A 19,470-nucleotide genomic window follows, 5' to 3' on the forward strand; every position below is an offset into this window, starting at 1 on the left:
CCCTTCTTGCTGAGGCGAAGCGAGAAGAGGTGCTTATTTTGAATGACGCCTGCGTCGTGGCGCAAGCTACTTATAGGGTTGGTGGATTCCCTGACGTTGGCGTCAAGATCACCAGCCAATCAGGATTGGCGTAATGAGATTGATGCTTCTGGTGCATATGCGTTGAGGCGCATCCCATAGTGAGACATCTCACTTCATGTTACTCTGAGAACTGGGGTTACGTAAGTAACCTATAGTTTTCATAGTGTTATATTGCAACAGTTTTACGACAAACTGACTTTTTACACGGAAATTATTTTTTAAGATTGATAATCACCACATGTGTAATTCGTTGCACAATTGAAACGGGGTCGAAAGATAATCTTTTTCTCTCCAATACATAACTTTTCAGAAATAAGGTCCCATCGGTCGGAAGTAGATGGGCGGGACTTCGCCTCTCTATAGGAAAGTTCTGGAAGTAGTTCTTTAGAGTCAGAACTGCACAAATCTGACCTGTGCATTTGCCAATAGTGGCACAGAAATGAAGAACTAGAATACCAAAGATTAAAAGCAAACTGCTGCAAGCCTTAGCTAACGGCTAACTTGAAGACGACACTAAAGGACTGATCTTTTATTAACCTGTCACTCGAGTCAGCATTGCTTGTGTCTGAATTAAACCACTTGAAGAGCCTTAGACATTAAAACAGCTCCCTCTAGGGTCAGAAAAAGACTTTACTTTTTGCCATTTAGCAATTTGCAGCCTTACCCATTTTCAATGAAGGCATGCCTGGGGCTGGAGTGCATGTCAGGGCTCAGTGTAGCCACGCAGCTGCTCACAAACACTCGGAGCCCAATGTGATGCCCAATTCTGACCGAGGCCTCGATGCTGATGGGCTCACCGAGATGAAACACATTAGAGCCTCTTTTGTACTGCCAGTCACCTGCACGCGGACAGAAAAAAGTACTAAGTGCAAATAGAGACATGACAACTCGTAACATGAGATTATCAAAACCCACTTGTCATGATTCTCAAGTTAAACTGCAACATTTCCACTGCAGCCTGGGTCGACATGAAGGGGATCCAGGTAGGCATGAGTGAAGAACTGGACAAACTGTAATTCCTAAGAAACAGAAACATGCATTTAAAAAAAAAAAAGACAGACATCATTCAAAAGATGTTTACAATGTGAGCTTTAAAAACAAAAAGAGACAAAGACCTTTCGTAATGACATTCAATTGGAATTACAGCCTCCTCCATTCGAACAACACCATATGGAGAGGCCTCAGGAGAGTATATGAGGAGGTTTGTGTAGATCAGAAAGTCCTCAGTTACCTGTGGAGAGTAGACGTGTTTAAAACTAGAAGCTAATGAATCATATTTGAAATGAAATATATTTTAAAGTTACCCAGTGTCTGGTGCCGCACTCCACAAGTCCAACACTGATACTGTACTCATCTGCTGAAGACGCTGTAGCTCTGCAGTACTGGTTGTTGGTCTCTACTCCAAGGCGTATCTCGTCACCATCAACAGGAGCTCCAACCGCAAACATGTCGGCTTTGATAACAATCTCCAAAGAGTCTGGATGACAGGTCACTCTGATGGTATTCACCTGCTGCGGTTCCTCAGCCGGAGACTTCTGCTGAACGAGTTCAGACCTGCCTGTGTTCGCAAGGCTCTGAAACGAAGCATCTTGTGTCGGCGGGAAAGCAAAAGAGGTGCTCACACAGAGTCCTAGGATAACCTGAAATTGAAAGGCCTTCATAACTGAAACTGGTCGGCTGCTCTCTGTCTTCCTGACTGACTCACAGTAGGCCTATGGTTCAGGGTGAGCGGTGGAGCTTTTTAAACTAGCCAATCATTATCCTCATCAGAGCAGCACACCTGCGTCCAATCAGACACTCATCAGGTTAATTGGCTGCACACTCTGAACTCAAAACATGAGGCTGATTGAGAGAGAGGTGAAGGGCGTTTTCACATGTTTAAAATGTGCATATATATTTGCTTCATTGCTTGTTACTTTGGATTTTAAATAAACTGTTAGTGTTGCAGTTCATGAAAACCATGCAGGAAGCATTTTGACCTCCCCCCTGGATCCTTAATTTGTACACTATCACATTATTATTGTGGTCTATGGTGTCATTTTATTATGTTTTTAAACTATCATTCATGTTTTGTTGATCTGTACAGACTAAATAAAATAAAATAAAATACAAATGTAAAACTTGTGATTTTGAGCTACATAAATACAATTCGATCTGTGTTTGAAACATAAGACACATATACAAATCAATCCATGCAGTTCAAACAAAGAAAGTATTGAAAATGCCTCCAAATACTTAAAATCAAATGACTTACGAAATATAAAGTTCAAAACTATATTCTTAATTTTCCATTTCAGATGTTCACCATAGGCGGAGTTTGACATTTGCGCTTGGGGGGGCAAACTTTTTCACTGACGTCAGTACACAGTCCCAACTATTGCGTGGTGTGCTACGGATACAGTAGCAATGAAGCCAGCGTTCACCGCACTGAGTATGACTTTTCCACATACGAACACAACTCGTCCCGTCATGCACGCCTCATGCCCGCCGTACACACACACTCATATGGAAGGGTCGGTCTCTCCCCCCAACAACAGTGCATTACATAACTGTAAAACGTATCATAACTGTGCACATCTTATGCTCATTTGATAACTACTATATCCCTTGGTTACTTGAACACGCTACAATATTATTAACCAGTGTCCTACTTAGTGCAGAAGCAGATGCCTGAAAGGTCACAGAAATTGGACATTTTAAAAATCGCTGCATACTCAAGGGAACTTGCCCTTGACCTCATACTTCACAAACACACGTCACAACATTCGACTGCTCAAAAATGAAATTATTTCAAACAAAACATGATATTATTCAGATTTGTATTGTAACAATCATTATATCACATCTATTAAAATATTGATATAAAGAAATATTTGTATTGGAACAGTTTTAGACGTAGTAATGCTGTAACATATTTCAGCCACTAGGGGGGGCAATGCCCCCCCTGCCCCCCCTCAAAATCCGTCTATGATGTTCACCCTGTATTGTTGCCTAAATATTTTATGTTATTTTAGATTGATCCATTTTGGGTTTTTCTGTTCATACTTTTTAGTTTCTTTCGGTCCAGAGGGCCGTTATTGGAGGTGTTAGAGTTGAAAGGGGGAGACAGAGGGGATAACATGCCAGAAATGTTCGGCTGGTTCAGGATTCAAACTGGTTTACTAGGCAGCGGTGGCTGCATATGGGCTTCCAGCTCTAACCACTGACATATCAGGCGAACCCATTCTTATCAAGGGTTATTGACCTAACCTCTTTCACTCTTTCCTATTATTATCTACCTATTATTTATATTTGGACACATTGTATTGTCTTGTATGTGAATAGCACTTTTTTTGGTGCGCTCAAAACACAACCCAAGCTTTAAAAATATATATTTATTATATTTATGAGAGCTTCTGAATCGAACTGTGCCGGCGTACATGTTTACAGGACCCTAACTTATAATATATATCCACCCTGACTGTGAGAACGTTGGCTTCTAAGTACCACAGACCAGAGTCCTGCACGGGTCTGATTTTCAAGACCCGCTCCCGCCCCGCACCCGCAACGTGCAATACCGAACCCGCCCCGCTACCCGCACATATTGCCAATTAGTTCCGCAACCCGACTCGACCAGCCGGCACAAGATCCGCAACCCGACCCGAACCCGCATATATATGAGCAGTGAAAACGTGTAATTATTAACACACGCAGTTGCATATTTGGCTCAAAAAGCGTGGGATGTTGGTTATATTCTCCATCTAGAATGACACCAAAAGCCTCCCAGACGTTGGATTTCGCTCTTGAGGAAGAGTTATTGAAAATGCTGTATTCTCCGCTAGAGAGCGTCACCTCAGCCATTCAGAATGTGGCGTGCTCAGCAGCAGATAGATGCGCTTCAGAGGTTATGATTATGCTTGTTCCCGTGGGGGGGAGAGGTCTGAGGATTTAAACATTAAACTAAATTATTATTATTTAAATATATTTATTATGCGACACCCGCAACCCGACCCGCATCATCTTTGTTTTACCCAGGAAAAAGCGTTTGAAAAAATACCACCCGCAAATCACATTTTTTGCGGGTCACCCGTCGGGTACCCGTGGATACCCGACCCGATGCAGGACTCTGCCACAGACAGGTGATTCAGTGTCTCCAGATGTTGGGGCTATCTCCAGTGTTCCCAGAATGTTTACGTCAGCCCCCCTGTTAAGTATTATTATTTGATTACGCCCTTAGTCTGTGTACTACGGTAGCAGTCGCACTGTTATTCTGTTCTTGTATGAAGGTACGTCCTAATGTGACGTCACTACGTTGACTGTTGTCAGTCTGTGAATAAACTTACCGGAGACATGCTGAAGAAAATACCGAGTCTGATTTACTTATTGTTCATACGCGATTCATGTGCACCCAAGCTTAACAGGTTATGGGCCCAGGCAGAGTTGGACACAAACCGACTTGGAGATAAGTGAGTTAGATTATCGGAAGAAGTGTTACGCGACGTATTACGCGTTAGCCAATTAAGCTAACAAGCTAGCTTAGCAAGTGAAGTATATTAGCAAGCTAGTAGCCCTCGCGGTAAAGTTGGCGCGCAAAAATGGCAAGCAGAGCAACAGGTCTCCTGGCACCGCAGCTCTTATTCAAAGGATGTGAAGATAAGTATGACCTTTGGGAAACAAGATTCCTAGGCTGCTTACATACTCTGAGGCTAAAAGAGACTATCTTACATGAGCCCACCGGTGCTGATCAAGAACAGCTAGATGCAGATAGAAGGAAGAATGCTGATTGCTATGCTGAGCTAATAAGGCTGATAGATGATAAGAGCCTGTCGCTAATAAGACATGAGGCCGCAGATGACGGCAGGAAGGCTCTGAAAATACTGAAAGAACATTATTCAGGGAAAAGCAAGCCGAGGATAATAAACTTATACACGTCGTTAACGAGGCTGCACATGGCAGACAACGAGAGTGTTACCGACTACATGATAAGGGCAGAGAACGTGATTACAGCCCTGAGAGATGCAGGCGAGACCATGAGTGATGGACTGACCATAGCCATGATACTAAATGGGTTACCAGACTCCTTCAAGCCATTCGCCGTCCATGTAACACAGAACGAAGATAACGTTACGTTCACAGACTTTAGAAGAAGATTAAGGGTCTATGAAGAGTCGGAGAAAATGAACACAGCAGAATCCACAGATAATGTGATGAAAACATGTGCAAGGCAAGGCCGAGGCACCAAGACGCACGCTAGCAACAGAAGAGATGAAGATGCCAATGTGACGTGCTACAAGTGTGGAATAAAAGGACACATATCAAGAAAATGTTTTCGAAAAGTGTGGTGCGGTTACTGCAAAAGGAATACACACGATGAATCACTCTGTAAGAAAAAGGGGGGAGAAGATGGTGCCAGAAAAGTCGCAGAGGAACAGAATGGCGACCAAGACCATCTCTTCAAGGCCAAGCACACAAAGAGCGGGAAACCACCAGACAACGTGAAGATGAAAGGCATCATGGTGGACGCAGGAGCGACATCCCACATCGTGAACGACATCGGAAAGTTTAAAAGCTTCGACGATTCATTCCAGCCCGAGTCTCATTCAGTGGAGTTAGCTGACGGGACCAAGTGCAATGGAACAGCACAGAGAAGAGGAACGGCGGTGATATGTCTATTAGACGACGCCGGACGACAACACAGAGCACAGCTACGGGATGCACTGTACATGCCCTCATACCCACATGACATCTTTTCGGTGGCAAGAGCAACAAACGGAGGGGCGACAATCACCTTCAAGAAAGGGGACAGTCACATGGTTACCAAAGACGGCAGCAGGTTTGACATCCATGAAAGTGTAAATTTGTATTACTTACCAACTGTTGAGGGGAATGTTGACCAATGTAAAGGGTGTCACGACATGCAAACTTGGCATGACATTTTGGGTCATTGCAATTACGAAGATGTACAAAATCTACAAGGTGTAGTGAAAGGCATGGAGATAAGAGGAAGTGCAGTCAAACCAGCTCAGTTGTGTGAAGTGTGTACACAGGGCAAGTTCACCCAAACGAGAAATAGGGAGCCAGACAAAAAGGCTAAGATGCCCTTAGAACTAGTCCACACAGACTTAGCCGGTCCCATGTCAACACCAAGCATAGAAGGGCACAGATATACACAGTCTTTTACAGACGACTACTCTGGTACTATTTTTGTGTATTTTCTAAGGTCCAAGAGTGATACAGTGCAGGCCACAGAAAGGTTCTTAGCAGACATAGCACCTTACGGAGAAGTTAAGTGTATCCGTTCAGATAACGGCACTGAGTTTACAAGCCGAGACTTCCAGGCACTGTTAACCAAAAATAGGATTAGACACGAGACGTCTGCACCCTATTCACCCCACCAAAATGGTACAGCAGAGAGAGGTTGGCGAACTCTCTATGATATGGGCAGATGCTTACTGATAGAAAGCAAGTTACCAAATAAACTATGGAACTATGCCATACAGACAGCAGCTTATGTAAGGAACAGGTGTTACAGTAGGCGCACAAAGAAAACGCCATACGAGCTGTTCACAGGCAAAGAACCAAATATATCCAAACTTCAGAAATTTGGGTCAGTGTGTTTTGCTTACAAACAAGAGAAGGGAAAGCTCGACCCTAGGTGTGAGCAAGGTGTTTTCATAGGCTATGATAAAAATAGCCCAGCTTACCTGGTGTATTATCCAGACACAGAGAGGGTCCAAAAGCACAGATTGGTAAAATTCACAACAAAGGGGGATAAAGAAAAGGAAACACAAACACCAGTCATACAATGAATATGGTGATAGTGATGTACATCCCAGGGTCAAGGACAGCGATGAAAATGTTGTTGATGAATGTGATGTGGGAAATGTGCCAGGTCAAGATACTCAAAGTGGTGCTTCTGGGACTTTACCTGAACAGACTGAACGTACACAGCCGGGTAAAGTCACCGAGACTCCAAACAGAAAAAACCCACCCAGAACCAGGAGGAGACCAGCTCACCTACAGGAGTTTGAGACTGACGATACGGAGGACAAACTGCAAACATGCATGGATTTTTGTTACAGAGCAGTATGCGACATTCCTCAAACCTTCCAGGACGCCATAGCGTCACCCAAATCAAGGCAGTGGAAAAATGCCATGAACAAGGAGATGAGATCACTGGAGGAGAACGAGACCTTCAACCTCACCCAATTGCCACCAGGCAAACGGGCAGTGGGGGGTAGATGGGTCTACGCACTCAAGAGTGACATTGATGGGTCAGACAAGTACAAGGCGCGATTTGTAGCTAAAGGCTACAGTCAGAAACCAGGAATCGACTATGATGAGACATTCTCACCCACAGCTGATATGACAAGTGTAAGAGTACTCATGCAAAAGGCAGCACAGGAGAACTTAATCTTACACCAAATGGATGTTAAAACAGCCTATTTACATGCACCCATTGATTGTGAAATATATATGACACAACCAGAAGGTTATGAGAAACAGTCAAAAACAGGTGAAGAGTTAGTATGCAAGTTGCACAAATCTCTCTATGGTTTAAAGCAGTCAGGCAGAAACTGGAATGCTATGTTACATACATGTTTGACTGAAAATGGTTTTGTACAAAACCCCGCTGATCACTGTGTGTATACAAGAGAAAAGCACAGCGAAAAGGTAATCCTAATAATATGGGTTGACGATCTCATTATAGCAGCCAGCAACGAGGGTGTATTGGAAAGTGTAAAGGGGATGCTCACTGAAAGGTTCAAAATGAAAATCCTGGGAAAGTTGAAATATTTCTTAGGTATAGATTTTGAGCAAACAGAAGGTCAAGTCAAAATGTCTCAAAAGAGATATGTGAGCAAAACACTGGAGAGATTTGAAATGCAGGATTGCAAGTCCAGAGACACACCATGTGAGCCAAAACTAGAATACACAGCAGACGCTGAAAACATTAAAGAGCCAAGAAAGTACAGGGAGGCAGTAGGAAGTTTAATCTACTTGTCCACATGCACTCGACCAGATATATGTTTTGTGGTCAGTAAACTATCTCAGCACTTTGCTGAACCAACTGAAGAGCACTGGAACACAGTAAAACATGTGTTCAGATACCTTAAAGGTACAGCAGAACAGGGGTTATGCTTTAAGAGAAATGACACAGATAGACTAGGTCTGAGAGTGTACAGTGATGCTGACTGGGCATCAGACGTAACAGACAGACGTAGTACATCAGGATATTGTGCCAGTCTCAGTGAAGGAAGCTCCTTGATCTCATGGAAGGCAAGGAAACAACCTACGGTTGCACTATCTACCTGCGAGGCAGAGTACATGGCCTTAGCATCAGCCATACAGGAATACATCTACTTAGAACAATTACTCAGAGGTATAGACAAATACAAATATGCACAAACAAAGGTGTACGAAGACAACCAAGGTACTATAGCACTAGCCAGAAACCCAGTAAACAGGCAAAGGTGCAAGCACATTGATATAAAGTACCATTTCATAAGGGAGACTGTAAATAGTGGAAAGGTAATTTTGGAATACTGTCCTACTGAGCAAATGATCGCTGATGTGATGACAAAACCAGCCACCAAAATAAAGCTAAAGAGGTTTGCTCAGGATATGTTTGGCACCTAGAAGGGCAAAGAGTTAACATAGTTAAGGTAAAAGAAAAAGAAGCCTTATTTTGTTTTGTTCTCAGGTAACCCAGTAAGCTAAGAGCGAGTGGGGGTGTTAAGTATTATTATTTGATGACGCCCTTAGTCTGTGTACTACGGTAGCAGTCGCACTGTTATTCTGTTCTTGTATGAAGGTACGTCCTAATGTGACGTCACTACGTTGACTGTTGTCAGTCTGTGAATAAACTTACCGGAGACATGCTGAAGAGAATACCGAGTCTGATTTACTTATTGTTCATACGCGATTCATGTGCACCCAAGCTTAACACCCCCAATATGTCGATTAACACTGTAAGCTATTCAAAGGTCTATCGAGAGAGAGAGGCTGGTCAGAATTGATGTCGCAACCCACCGTGCAGTCCGAACCTCTGGCTGCTGTGACTTAATGTGAAATTCTCCGGCCGATACTTGTAATAAACTACCAGTGTTTGACATCAAAGCTCTAACTCTCATCGTGTCTCTCTGAGTCCTGACTCTCCATTGCTGCAGAAGTTTCCCTTACAAGTACAATGTGAGAGTCAGCTTTAGTATTTATTAGTGAGTTCATGACTGAAAAGGCCATGAAGACGAGCTTGGCATGCATTCTTATTTTCATTCAGCTTTTTGAAGGTAAGAGAAATTCACATTTTATATTCCTCTTTCAAAAACTGATATGTGTATCCTGACAGCTGACATCAACATGTAATGTTCATACAGTGTAATCTGTTTTTATTTACGGGGATGTTTCATCAGGCCAGTTGTGTGGCTTTGTTTAGAGCCATGTTAGGTATTAAAAGTAAAGACTAAACATCCTTGTTTCTTTAATGTTTAATACACATTCCTTACTAAACAATCATTAAAATAATCGTGTTGCTAGTATTAAGCTATAAGTATTACGCTGAAGTTTGGTCAGGGAGAGTGAGAGATTGATAGACAAATGTTGAATCCTTTATTGTCTGGATTGTTATGCTTCGCCTACTTATAGGGCAAAACCATCAAAGGGCCCAGAGTTACAGTTTCATGTGCCGCTAAATCTGAAACATGAATAAAAAGGAAAGTGAGAGTCAAATAATATTTAGTTGGGACAGTTTTCACAGACAGATCACAGATTATGAAAGTTATAAAACTGTAGGATTTACAGTTTACCTTCAGGGATCAGACTTCCGAGGTTTGTATGACCGGTGGGAGAGTTGCTGGAGCATGTATCGTCGCAACATCAACACACATCATCAATGTCATCGACATTTATCCATCTGATGATTAGAATACAGAATTAAATCATTGTTTTCCTTTCGCTTTGAGTTGAGGGCATTTAAACCCAAATCCAATGTTGAAATAACCATTTATTTGTATACATATACTCCATGGGCAGCGTCAACATTCTAAAATATTCTTAAAGCTTACATTTAGCACATTCCTCTCACATGTGTACGGTTTCAGTCAAAAATGCTGAGGTAAGCATCACTGTTACATTGATCTGACTGTACAGAGACAGCTTGGAAAATTCATTTTAGAAAGTATTTATCCTTATATTTACAGTAAACGTTAGACCTCGTTAAAAATATGTTTCCTTAATTAAGTAACTTGATTACTTAAGCAGCAAGAAATATTAGCAACAATTTGAACCAGTTTTAGCTTATAAATACTTTTTAACATGAGCCTTTGTAAATGATACACTGACAAACCTTTTGCAATATTACAGTAAGGAGCAACAATTCACAAAATAAGTAATAAAAACACCTTGAATTTATATAATTGCAGGCCTTGTTGACGGGGCTGCTCTTCTGCATTTCAGAGGTCGCTTTCAGTTGGCAAGTGATACAAATCTAATATAAGAGAGACCAAAGAAATGTCATTATACAACTTTGAAGCATTTCCAAACATGAAAGCCATTCAGGTTATAGAAGTGGCTCACTGAGTTCCTTGTGTCCTGGGGAAACAGGAAGGCATCGAGCTGCAGCTGAGTATAAGATCTTGTTCTGGGATTGAAAAGTGCATTTGATCCTTCCTCTTTTGCGACATTGAAGCACCTGACGAAACAAATTACATTTGAACGCATTTTAATCCGTCCCCCAAAACAGGAGTGAATAGATTTGCTAAGCTAAAGTAACCACTCAGGACTTTGTAAATCAAATTTTACCTCTAAAACATATTGACTACCCTAGTAGAGGTCTAGGTACTTTATTAGAATTCAGTCTCCAGTCAGAAAACGCAATGGGCCTGGACACAAAGTTAGACCATGTTTATATCTTAATGTTCAGGTCATTATATTGCCAGGACCCCATGGTAACTCCCCTTTTAAAAAAGAGGCTACTCATGTACAAAGGCTTTGTTGCAGTAATTGAAGTTCAAATATAAACTGGCTGACCTCCAATACATCACCTTTATACAGCTGTTACAACTAAAGCAAATGACACCACAGAAAATAAATGCCATGGTGTAGAACCGTTTTTAGCAGCAGACAAGCCCAAGAAAAGACATGGAAGACCAATTGCAATTTTGAGTCCACTCCTAAATGTTTACAGTTATATGGAACACTTTTGCTCATTAGGAAACAATTGTTTGCATTTCATTGTTTTTAGCTGTGAGCAGGTCATCAGTTTTCTTTGTGTATTGCAACATTAAAAAGCAAACAAATTAAAGTTTGAATCATTTATTCTTTGGGTCCATTGTTTCAGAAAGGTCAGATTCTGTTGCAGTGGTGTTGGACAGCGGGGGCACAGCCACAGTAACCGCAGCAGTTGGGAGGACTTCATCGAGTGCCGCTGTGTGGGTACTGTTCAGCACCGCTGCCTTCGACTGCAGGTGGGCCTCAGGAGAGGTTTTTTCTTGAAGTTCAGGAACTTCCTCAGCATCTTCATCTGTAGTCGCAGAATAAATGTGTTACTGTAAAAGGTGCATTCCAGAGTGCCATTTAAAAAAGGGTTAAGACTTTTCACATTTAACCTTTGTCTGTTCCATTTTTGTCTTCATCTTTATTCTGCTCAGAAGCTAAAGTCAGAACGTCCACCTGGTTTTGGGTCGATGATGAATCAGGAAGCAGTCCTTTTCTTTGATCTTTGACAGAAAAACAATTCAACATTAAGATTTCATCATGGGCAATTTTAATTTAGAGATTGTTAAAGGCTTCAAATGAACAAAGAATAATTCAATACCGGTATTGACCTACCAACTCGGTTTATTCCACCCCTCCACTGGCTGCCATACATTGTAGGTCTGCTGATTTTATCAAGAATGGAAGAAGACTCCTCTGCAGGTATGGGCTGGCTCTTCTGCTTGGCTGGCAAGACCATCATCGGACCCACTCTGGCCTGATGTTCCCACACTAACACAAACCAGCATTATGCATGTTAATTCAGTTACCCAGCCATCATCATCATGTCTAGAACCTATGCCAAAACATGTCACAATTGATCATTATGACAACATCTGCAGCCAATATTCATCATACAAGTTTCTACAAGCTCCCCACCTGTACTGGTCTTCTGTCCGCTCCTCCAGAGGGGTTCACGCTCTTCTGGCTTCACAAACCCTCGAGGCCTAAACTTGCTCGGGCTGCTGGGCTTACTGGGAGTTTGCTCAACTCCAACTGGTCTTTTGCATTGCCCACATAAGTAGTCATTACCATCAGCGGACCGCCATCTGATAAATAAAAAAACATTCAGCACCAATACTTTGTTTTTTGTGTGTAATTTGACATATTTTAGACTGGATCTCACTTACCTTCCATTCACAAAAGTGCACGCCTTGTTTGTTGCATCTGCGTTATTTATTGGCACAGCATACAGGTGACATGTGATGTAGAGCTATGAGAAAAGCAGGTTTAGGGAAACATAATACATTTGAACGGCACACGTTAAAGACAAACGTCATCTCAAGATGCTTCACAAAGCTATAAGGAAAAAAATAAAAAGATATCTAAAGGAGCATATGATTAAAAAAAAAGGCAATATAAAAAATCAAAAAGGTTAAGAGCATAAAAAGGATTAAAAATAAATAAATAAAGTAAAGGATAGTCTGTAAAATGCGGTGTGGAACAGGTGGGTTTTGAGGCATATCCTAATAACTGTGAGTGATGCCGAGGTCCGTATGTCCTCTGGAAGCTGATTCCACAGACGTGGACCCAGGGAGGAGAACGCACGCTTTCCCATGGTGACCAGTGACCAACATGCACACACACAATCATGTTTAAGGCAATTTAATAGAGCCTCACCTCCCCTCTGTCCTCATTATAAAATCTGAAGGCATCAATGGACATGTGGAGCTTGTCATCCTGTGTCCTGGCTAAGAATTGAGACCTTGAGCCTGGAAGCTGAGAGTCAACAAAGCACCTATGATGAGGAAAAACAAAAACAGCAACACTAAATTAGCACTCATTGACTACTATAACCAGAGTCTACATTACCCACAATGCAACCCCACCGCTAACATTTCTAGTCATATAGAGAGGCGAAGTCCCTCCCTTTCCAGGAGGACCTCCATGGGACCTTATTTCGAAAAAAGTTATGCATTGGAGTCAATGGGGAGAGAAAGATTACTTTTCGATTCGGTTTGAATTGTGCCACGAATTACACATATGATGTTTGTCATTTTAAAAGATAATTTTGCAAGTCAAAAAAATAAAAGTGTGTCGTAAAATGAGTAAAAAAAAAAACACTTTGTGTAAAACCGCTCAATGAACTACCTCTCCCGTCCCGCACCAACACCAAGACGGCCTTCACGTTGACACATTTCACTTCTTTCAGAAAGAGGCGAAAAGTATTAAAAGAGGTGAAAATCACTCCAAGTCTGGGCATGTTGAGAGCTGTACATACACACAAGGGGAGTTACTCGGTTCCATAAGATCCAGCATGCGGGACCGGGATTCTTTTCAAAGTGTTATATTCCAACAGTTTTACGACAAACTGACTTTTTACATGGAAATTATTTTTTAAATTGACAATCACCACATGTGTAATTCGTTGCACAATTGAAACGGGGTCGAAAGATAATCTTTTTCTCTCCAATACATAATTTTTCCAAAATAAGGTCCCATCGGTCAGAAGTAGATGGGCAGGACTTCGCCTATAGGCAAGTTCTGGAAGTAGTTCTTTAGAGTCAGAACTGCACAAATCTGACCTGTGCATTTGCCAATAGTGGTACAGAAAGGAAGCACTAGAATACCAAAGATTAAAAGCAAACTGCAGCAAGCCTTAGCTAACTTGAAGACGACACTAAAGGACTGATCTTTTATTAACCTGTCACTCGAGTCAGCATTGCTCGTGTCTGAATTAAACCACTTGAAGAGCCTTAGACATTACAACAGCTCCCTCTAGGGTCAGAAAAAGACTTTACTTTTTGCCATTTAGCAATTTGCAGCCTTACCCATTTTCAATGAAGGCATGCCTGGGGCTGGAGTGCATATCAGGGCTCAGTGTAGCCACGCAGCTGCTCACAAATACTCGGAGCCCAATGTGATGCCCAATTCTGACCGAGGCCTCGATGCTGATGGGCTCACCGAGATGAAACACATTAGAGCCTCTTTTGTACTGCCAGTCACCTGCACGCGGACAGAAAAAAGTACTAAGTGCAAATATAGACATGACAACTCATAATAACATGAGAAAATCATCAAACCCCACTTGTCATGATTCTCAAGTTAAACTGCAACATTTCCACTGCAGCCTGGGTCGACATGAAGGGGATCCAGGTAGGCATGAGTGAAGAACTGGACAAACTGTAATTCCTAAGAAACAGAAAACATGCATTTAAAAAGAGACAGACATCATTCAAAGATTTTTTACAATGTGAGCTTTAAAAACAAAAAGAGACAAAGACCTGTCGTAATGACATTCAATTGGAATTACAGCCTCCTCCATTCGAACAACACCATATGGAGAGGCCTCAGGAGAGTATATGAGGAGGTTTGTGTAGATCAGAGAGTCCTCAGTTACCTGTGGAGAGTAGACGTGTTTAAAACTAGAAGCTAATGAATCATATTTGAAATGAAATATATTTTAAAGTTACCCAGTGTCTGGTGCCGCACTCCACAAGTCCAACACTGATACTGTACTCATCTGCTGAAGACGCTGTAGCTCTGCAGTACTGGTTGTTGGTCTCTACTCCAAGGCGTATCTCGTCACCATCAACAGGAGCTCCAACCGCAAACATGTCGGCTTTGATAACAATCTCCAAAGAGTCTGGATGACAGGTCACTCTGATGGTGTTCACCTGCTGCGGTTCCTCAGCCGGAGACTTCTGCTGCCCGAGTTCAGACCTGCCTGTGTTCGCAAGGCTCTGAAACGAAGCATCTTGTGTCGGCGGGAAAGCAAAAGAGGTGCTAACACAGAGTCCTACAAGGAGGATAACCTGAAAATGAAAGGCCTTCATAACTGAAACTGGTCGGCTGCTCTCTGTCTTCCTGACTGACTCACAGTAGACCTATGGTTCAGGGTGAGCGGTGGAGCTTTTTAAACTAGCCAATCATTATCCTCATCAGAGCAGCACACCTGCGTCCAATCAGACACTCATCAGCTTAATTGGCTGCACACTCTGAACTCAAAACATGAGGCTGATTGAGAGAGAGGTGAAGGGCGTTTTCACATGTTTAAAATGTGCATATATATTTGCTTCATTGCTTGTTACTTTGGATTTTAAATAAACTGTTAGTGTTGCAGTTCATGAAAACCATGCAGGAAGCATTTTGACATCCCCCCCGGATCCTTAATTTGTACACATCACATTATTATTGTGTTCTATGGTGTCATTTTATTATGTTTTTAAACTATCATTCATGTTTTGTTGATCTGTACAGACTAAATGAAATAAAATCAAATACAAATGTAAAACTTGTGATTTTGAGCTACATAAATACAATTCGATCTGTGTTTGAAACATAAGACACATATACAAATCAATCCATGCAGTTCAAACAAAGAAAGTATTGAAAATGCCTTCAAATACTTAAAATCAAATGACTTACGAAATATAAAGTTCAAAACTATATTCTTAATTATCCATTTCAGATGTTCACCCTGTACTGTTGCCTAAATATTTTTATGTTATTTTAGATTGATCCATTTTGGTTTTTTCTGTTCATACTTTTTAGTTTTTTTCGGTCCAGAGGGCCGTTATTGGAGGTGTTAGAGTTGAAAGGGGGAGACAGAGGGGAGGACATGACAGAAATGTTGGGCTGGTTCAGGATTCAAACTGGTTTACTAGGCAGCGGTGGCTGCATATGGGCTGCCAGCTCTAACCACTGACATATCAGGCGAACCCATTCTTATCAAGGGTTATTGACCTTACCTCTTTCACTCTTTCCTATTATTGTCTCCTTTATATTTGGACACATTGTATTGTCTTGTATGTGAATAGCACTTTTTTTGGTGCACTCAAAACACAACCCAAGCTTTAAAAATATATATTTATTATTATTTATGAGAGCTTCTGAATCGAACTGTGCCGGCGTACATGTTTACAGGACACTAACTTATCATATATATCCACCCTGACTGTGAGAACGCTGGCTTCTAAGCACCACAGACAGGTGATTCAGTGTCTCCAGATGTTGGGGCTATCTCCAGTGTTCCCAGGATGTTTACGTCAGCCCCCCAATATGTGGATTAACACTGTAAGCTAGTTAAAAGGTCTATCGAGAGAGAGCGAGGCTCGTCAGAATTGATGTGGCAACCCAACGTGCAGTCCGAACCTCTGGCTGCTGTGACTCGTGATGTGAAATTCTCCGGCCGATACTTGTAATAAACTACCAGTGTTTGACATCAAAGCTCCAACTCTCCTCGTGTCTCTCTGAGTCATGACTCTCCATTGCTGCAGAAGTTTCCCTTACAAGTACAATGTGAGAGTCAGCTTTAGTATTTATTAGTCAGTTCATGACTGAAAAGGCCATGAAGACGAGCTTGGCATGCATTCTTATTTTCATTCAGCTTTTTGAAGGTAAGAGAAATTCACATTTTATATTCCTCTTTCAAAAACTGATACGTGTCTATCCGGACAGCTGACATCAACATGTAATGTTCATACAGTGTAATCTGTTTTTATTTACGGGGATGTTTCATCAGACCAGTTGTGTGGCTTTGTTTAGAGCCATGTTAGGTATTAACAGTAAAGACTAAACATCCTTGTTTCTTTAATGTTTATGTTGTATACACATTCCTTACTAAACAATCATTAAAATAATCGTGTTGCTCATATTAAGCTATAAGTATTACGCTGAAGTTTGGTCAGGGAGGGACAGATTGATAGACAAATGTTGAATCCTTTATTGTCTGGATTGTTATGCTTCGCCTACTTGTAGGGCAAAACCATCAAAGGGCCCAGAGTTACAGTTTCACGTGCCGCTAAATCTGAAACATGAATAAAAATGAAAGTGAGAGTCAAATAATCTTTAGTTTGGACAGTTTTCACAGACAGATAACAGATTATGAAAGTTATAAAACTGTAGGATTTACAGTTTACCTTCAGGGATCAGACTTCCGAGGTTTGTATGACCGGTGGGAGAGTTGCTGGAGCATGCATCGTCGCAACATCGACACACATCATCAATGCCATCGACATTTATCCATCTGATGATTAGAATACAGAATTAAATCATTGTTTTTGCTTTCACTTTGAGTTGAGGGCATCTACACCCAAATCCAATGTTGAAATAACCATTTATTTGTATACACATATTCCATGGGCAGCGTCAACATTCTAAAATATTCTTAAAGCTTACATTTAGCACATTCCTCTCACATGTGTACGGTTTCAGTCAAAATGCTGAGGTAAGCATCACTGTTACATTGATCTGGCTGTACAGAGACAGCATGGAAAATTCATTTTAGAAAGTATTTATCCTTATATTTAAAGTAAACGTTAGACCTCGTTAAAAATATGTTTCCTTAATTAAGTAACTTGATTACTTAAGCAGCAAGAAATATTAATAGCAACAATTTGAACCAGTTTTAGCTTATAAATACTTTTTAACATGAGCCTTTGTAAATGATACACTGAAACCTTTTGCAATATTACAGTAAGGAGCAACAATTCACAAAATAAGTAAAAGCACCTTAAATTTATATAATTGCAGGCCTTCTTGACGGGGCTGCTCTTCTGCATTTCAGAGGTCGCTTTCAGCTGGCAAGTGATACAAATCTAATATAAGAGAGACCAAAGAAATGTCATTATACAACTTTGAAGCATTTCCAAACATGACAGTCATTCAGGTTATAGAAGTGGCTCACTGAGTTCCTTGTGTCCTGGGGAAACAGGAAGGCATCGAGCTGCAGCTGAAGAGTATAAGATCTTGTTCTGGGATTGAAAAGTGCATTTGATCCTTCCTCTTTGGCATCATTGAAGCACCTGACTAAACAAATTACATTTGAATGCGTCCCCCAAAACAGGAGTGGATAGATTTGCAAGCTAAAGTAACAACTCAGGACTTTGTGAACCATCAAATTGTACCTCTAAAACATATTGACTACCCTAGTAGAGGTCTAGGTACTTTATTAGAATTCATTCTCCAGTCAGAAAACCCAATGGGCCTGGACACAAAGTTATGAGACCATGTTTATATCTTAATGTTCAGGTCATTATATTTCCAGGACCCCATGGTAACTCCCCTTTTAAAAAAGAGGCTACTCATGTACAAAGGCTTTGTTGCAGTAACTGAAGTTCAAATATAAACTGGCTGACCTCCAATACATCACCTTTATACAGCCGTTACAACTAAAGCAAATGACACACCAGAAAATAAATGCCATGGTGTAGAACCGTTTTTAGCAGCAGACAAGCCCAAGAAAAGACATGGAAGACCAATTGCAATTTTGAGTCCACTCCTAAATGTTTACAGTTAGATGGAACACTTTTGCTCATTAGAAAACAATTGTGTGCATTTAATTGTTTTTAGCTGTGAGCAGGTCATCAGTTTTCTTTGTGTATTGCAACATTAAAATGCAAACAAATTAAAGTTTGAATCATTTATTATCTCTTGGGTCCATTGTTTCAGAAAGGTCAGATTCTGTTGGATAGCGGGGGCACAGCCACAGTAACCGCAGCAGTTGGGAGGACTTCATCGAGTGCCGCTGTGTGGGTACTGTTCAGCACCGCTGCCTTCGACTGCAGGTGGGGCTCAGGAGAGGTTTTTTCTAGAAGTTCAGGAACTTCCTCAGCATCTTCATCTGTAGTCACAGAATAAATGTGTTACTGTAAAAGGTGCATTCCAGAGTGCCATTTAAAAAAAGGGTTAAGAATTTTCACATTTAACCTTTGTCTGTTCCACTTTTGTCTTCTTCATCTTTATTCTGCTCAGAAGCTAAAGTCAGAACATCCACCTTGTTTTGGGTCGATGATGAATCAGGAAGCAGTCCTTTCCTCTGATCTTTGACAGAAAAACAATTCAACATTAAGATTTCATCATGGGCAATTTTAATTTAGAGATTGTTAAAGGCTTCAAATGAACAAAGAATAATTCAATACCGGTATTGACCTACCAACTCTGTTTATTCCACCCCTCCACTGGCTGCCATACATTGTAGATCTGCTGATTTGATCAAGAATGGAAGAAGGCTCCTCTGCAGGTATGGGCCGGCTCTTCTGCTTGGCTGGCAAGACCATCATCGGACCCACTCTGGCCTGATGTTCCCACACTAACACAAACCAGCATAATGCATGTTAATTCAGTTACCCAGCCATCATCATGTCTAAAACCTATGCCAAAAATATGTCACAATTGATCATTATGACAACATCTGCAGCCAATATTCATCATACA

At 41.3% G+C, this 19,470-nt stretch overlaps 2 protein-coding genes and 2 long non-coding RNA genes across 4 annotated transcripts in view; all 4 read right to left on the minus strand.

The window, feature by feature from the left end:
• LOC307016134 (zona pellucida sperm-binding protein 3-like) overlaps positions 1-19,470 on the minus strand; it is a 64,140-nt gene that overhangs the window by 31,901 nt on the left and 12,769 nt on the right. Inside the window, exon 8 of the mRNA XM_079645169.1 lies at positions 19,190-19,345. Within this exon, the coding sequence (XP_079501295.1) occupies positions 19,190-19,345 (156 nt within the window). The remainder of the gene's footprint in view (positions 1-19,189; positions 19,346-19,470) is intronic.
• Positions 750-1,315, minus strand: LOC307017052. The gene is made up of 3 exons (XR_013802005.1): positions 1,197-1,315; positions 997-1,100; positions 750-920 (listed from the first exon to the last, which is right to left on the minus strand). It is a non-coding gene; the product is annotated as an uncharacterized lncRNA (long non-coding RNA).
• On the minus strand, positions 11,358-12,059 carry LOC307017040 (uncharacterized protein). The gene is made up of 3 exons (XM_079646473.1): positions 11,890-12,059; positions 11,667-11,777; positions 11,358-11,581 (listed from the first exon to the last, which is right to left on the minus strand). Exons 1-3 carry the CDS (start codon positions 12,014-12,016, stop codon positions 11,370-11,372), a joined length of 450 nt encoding a protein of 149 aa, XP_079502599.1. The 5' UTR covers positions 12,017-12,059; the 3' UTR covers positions 11,358-11,369.
• On the minus strand, positions 18,662-19,079 carry LOC307017051. Its single transcript, XR_013802004.1, has 2 exons — positions 18,964-19,079; positions 18,662-18,877 (listed from the first exon to the last, which is right to left on the minus strand). It is a non-coding gene; the product is annotated as an uncharacterized lncRNA (long non-coding RNA).

This window comes from Notothenia rossii, assembly GCF_949606895.1.
Source record: "Notothenia rossii genome assembly, chromosome: 8".
NCBI lineage: Eukaryota > Metazoa > Chordata > Actinopteri > Perciformes > Nototheniidae > Notothenia > Notothenia rossii.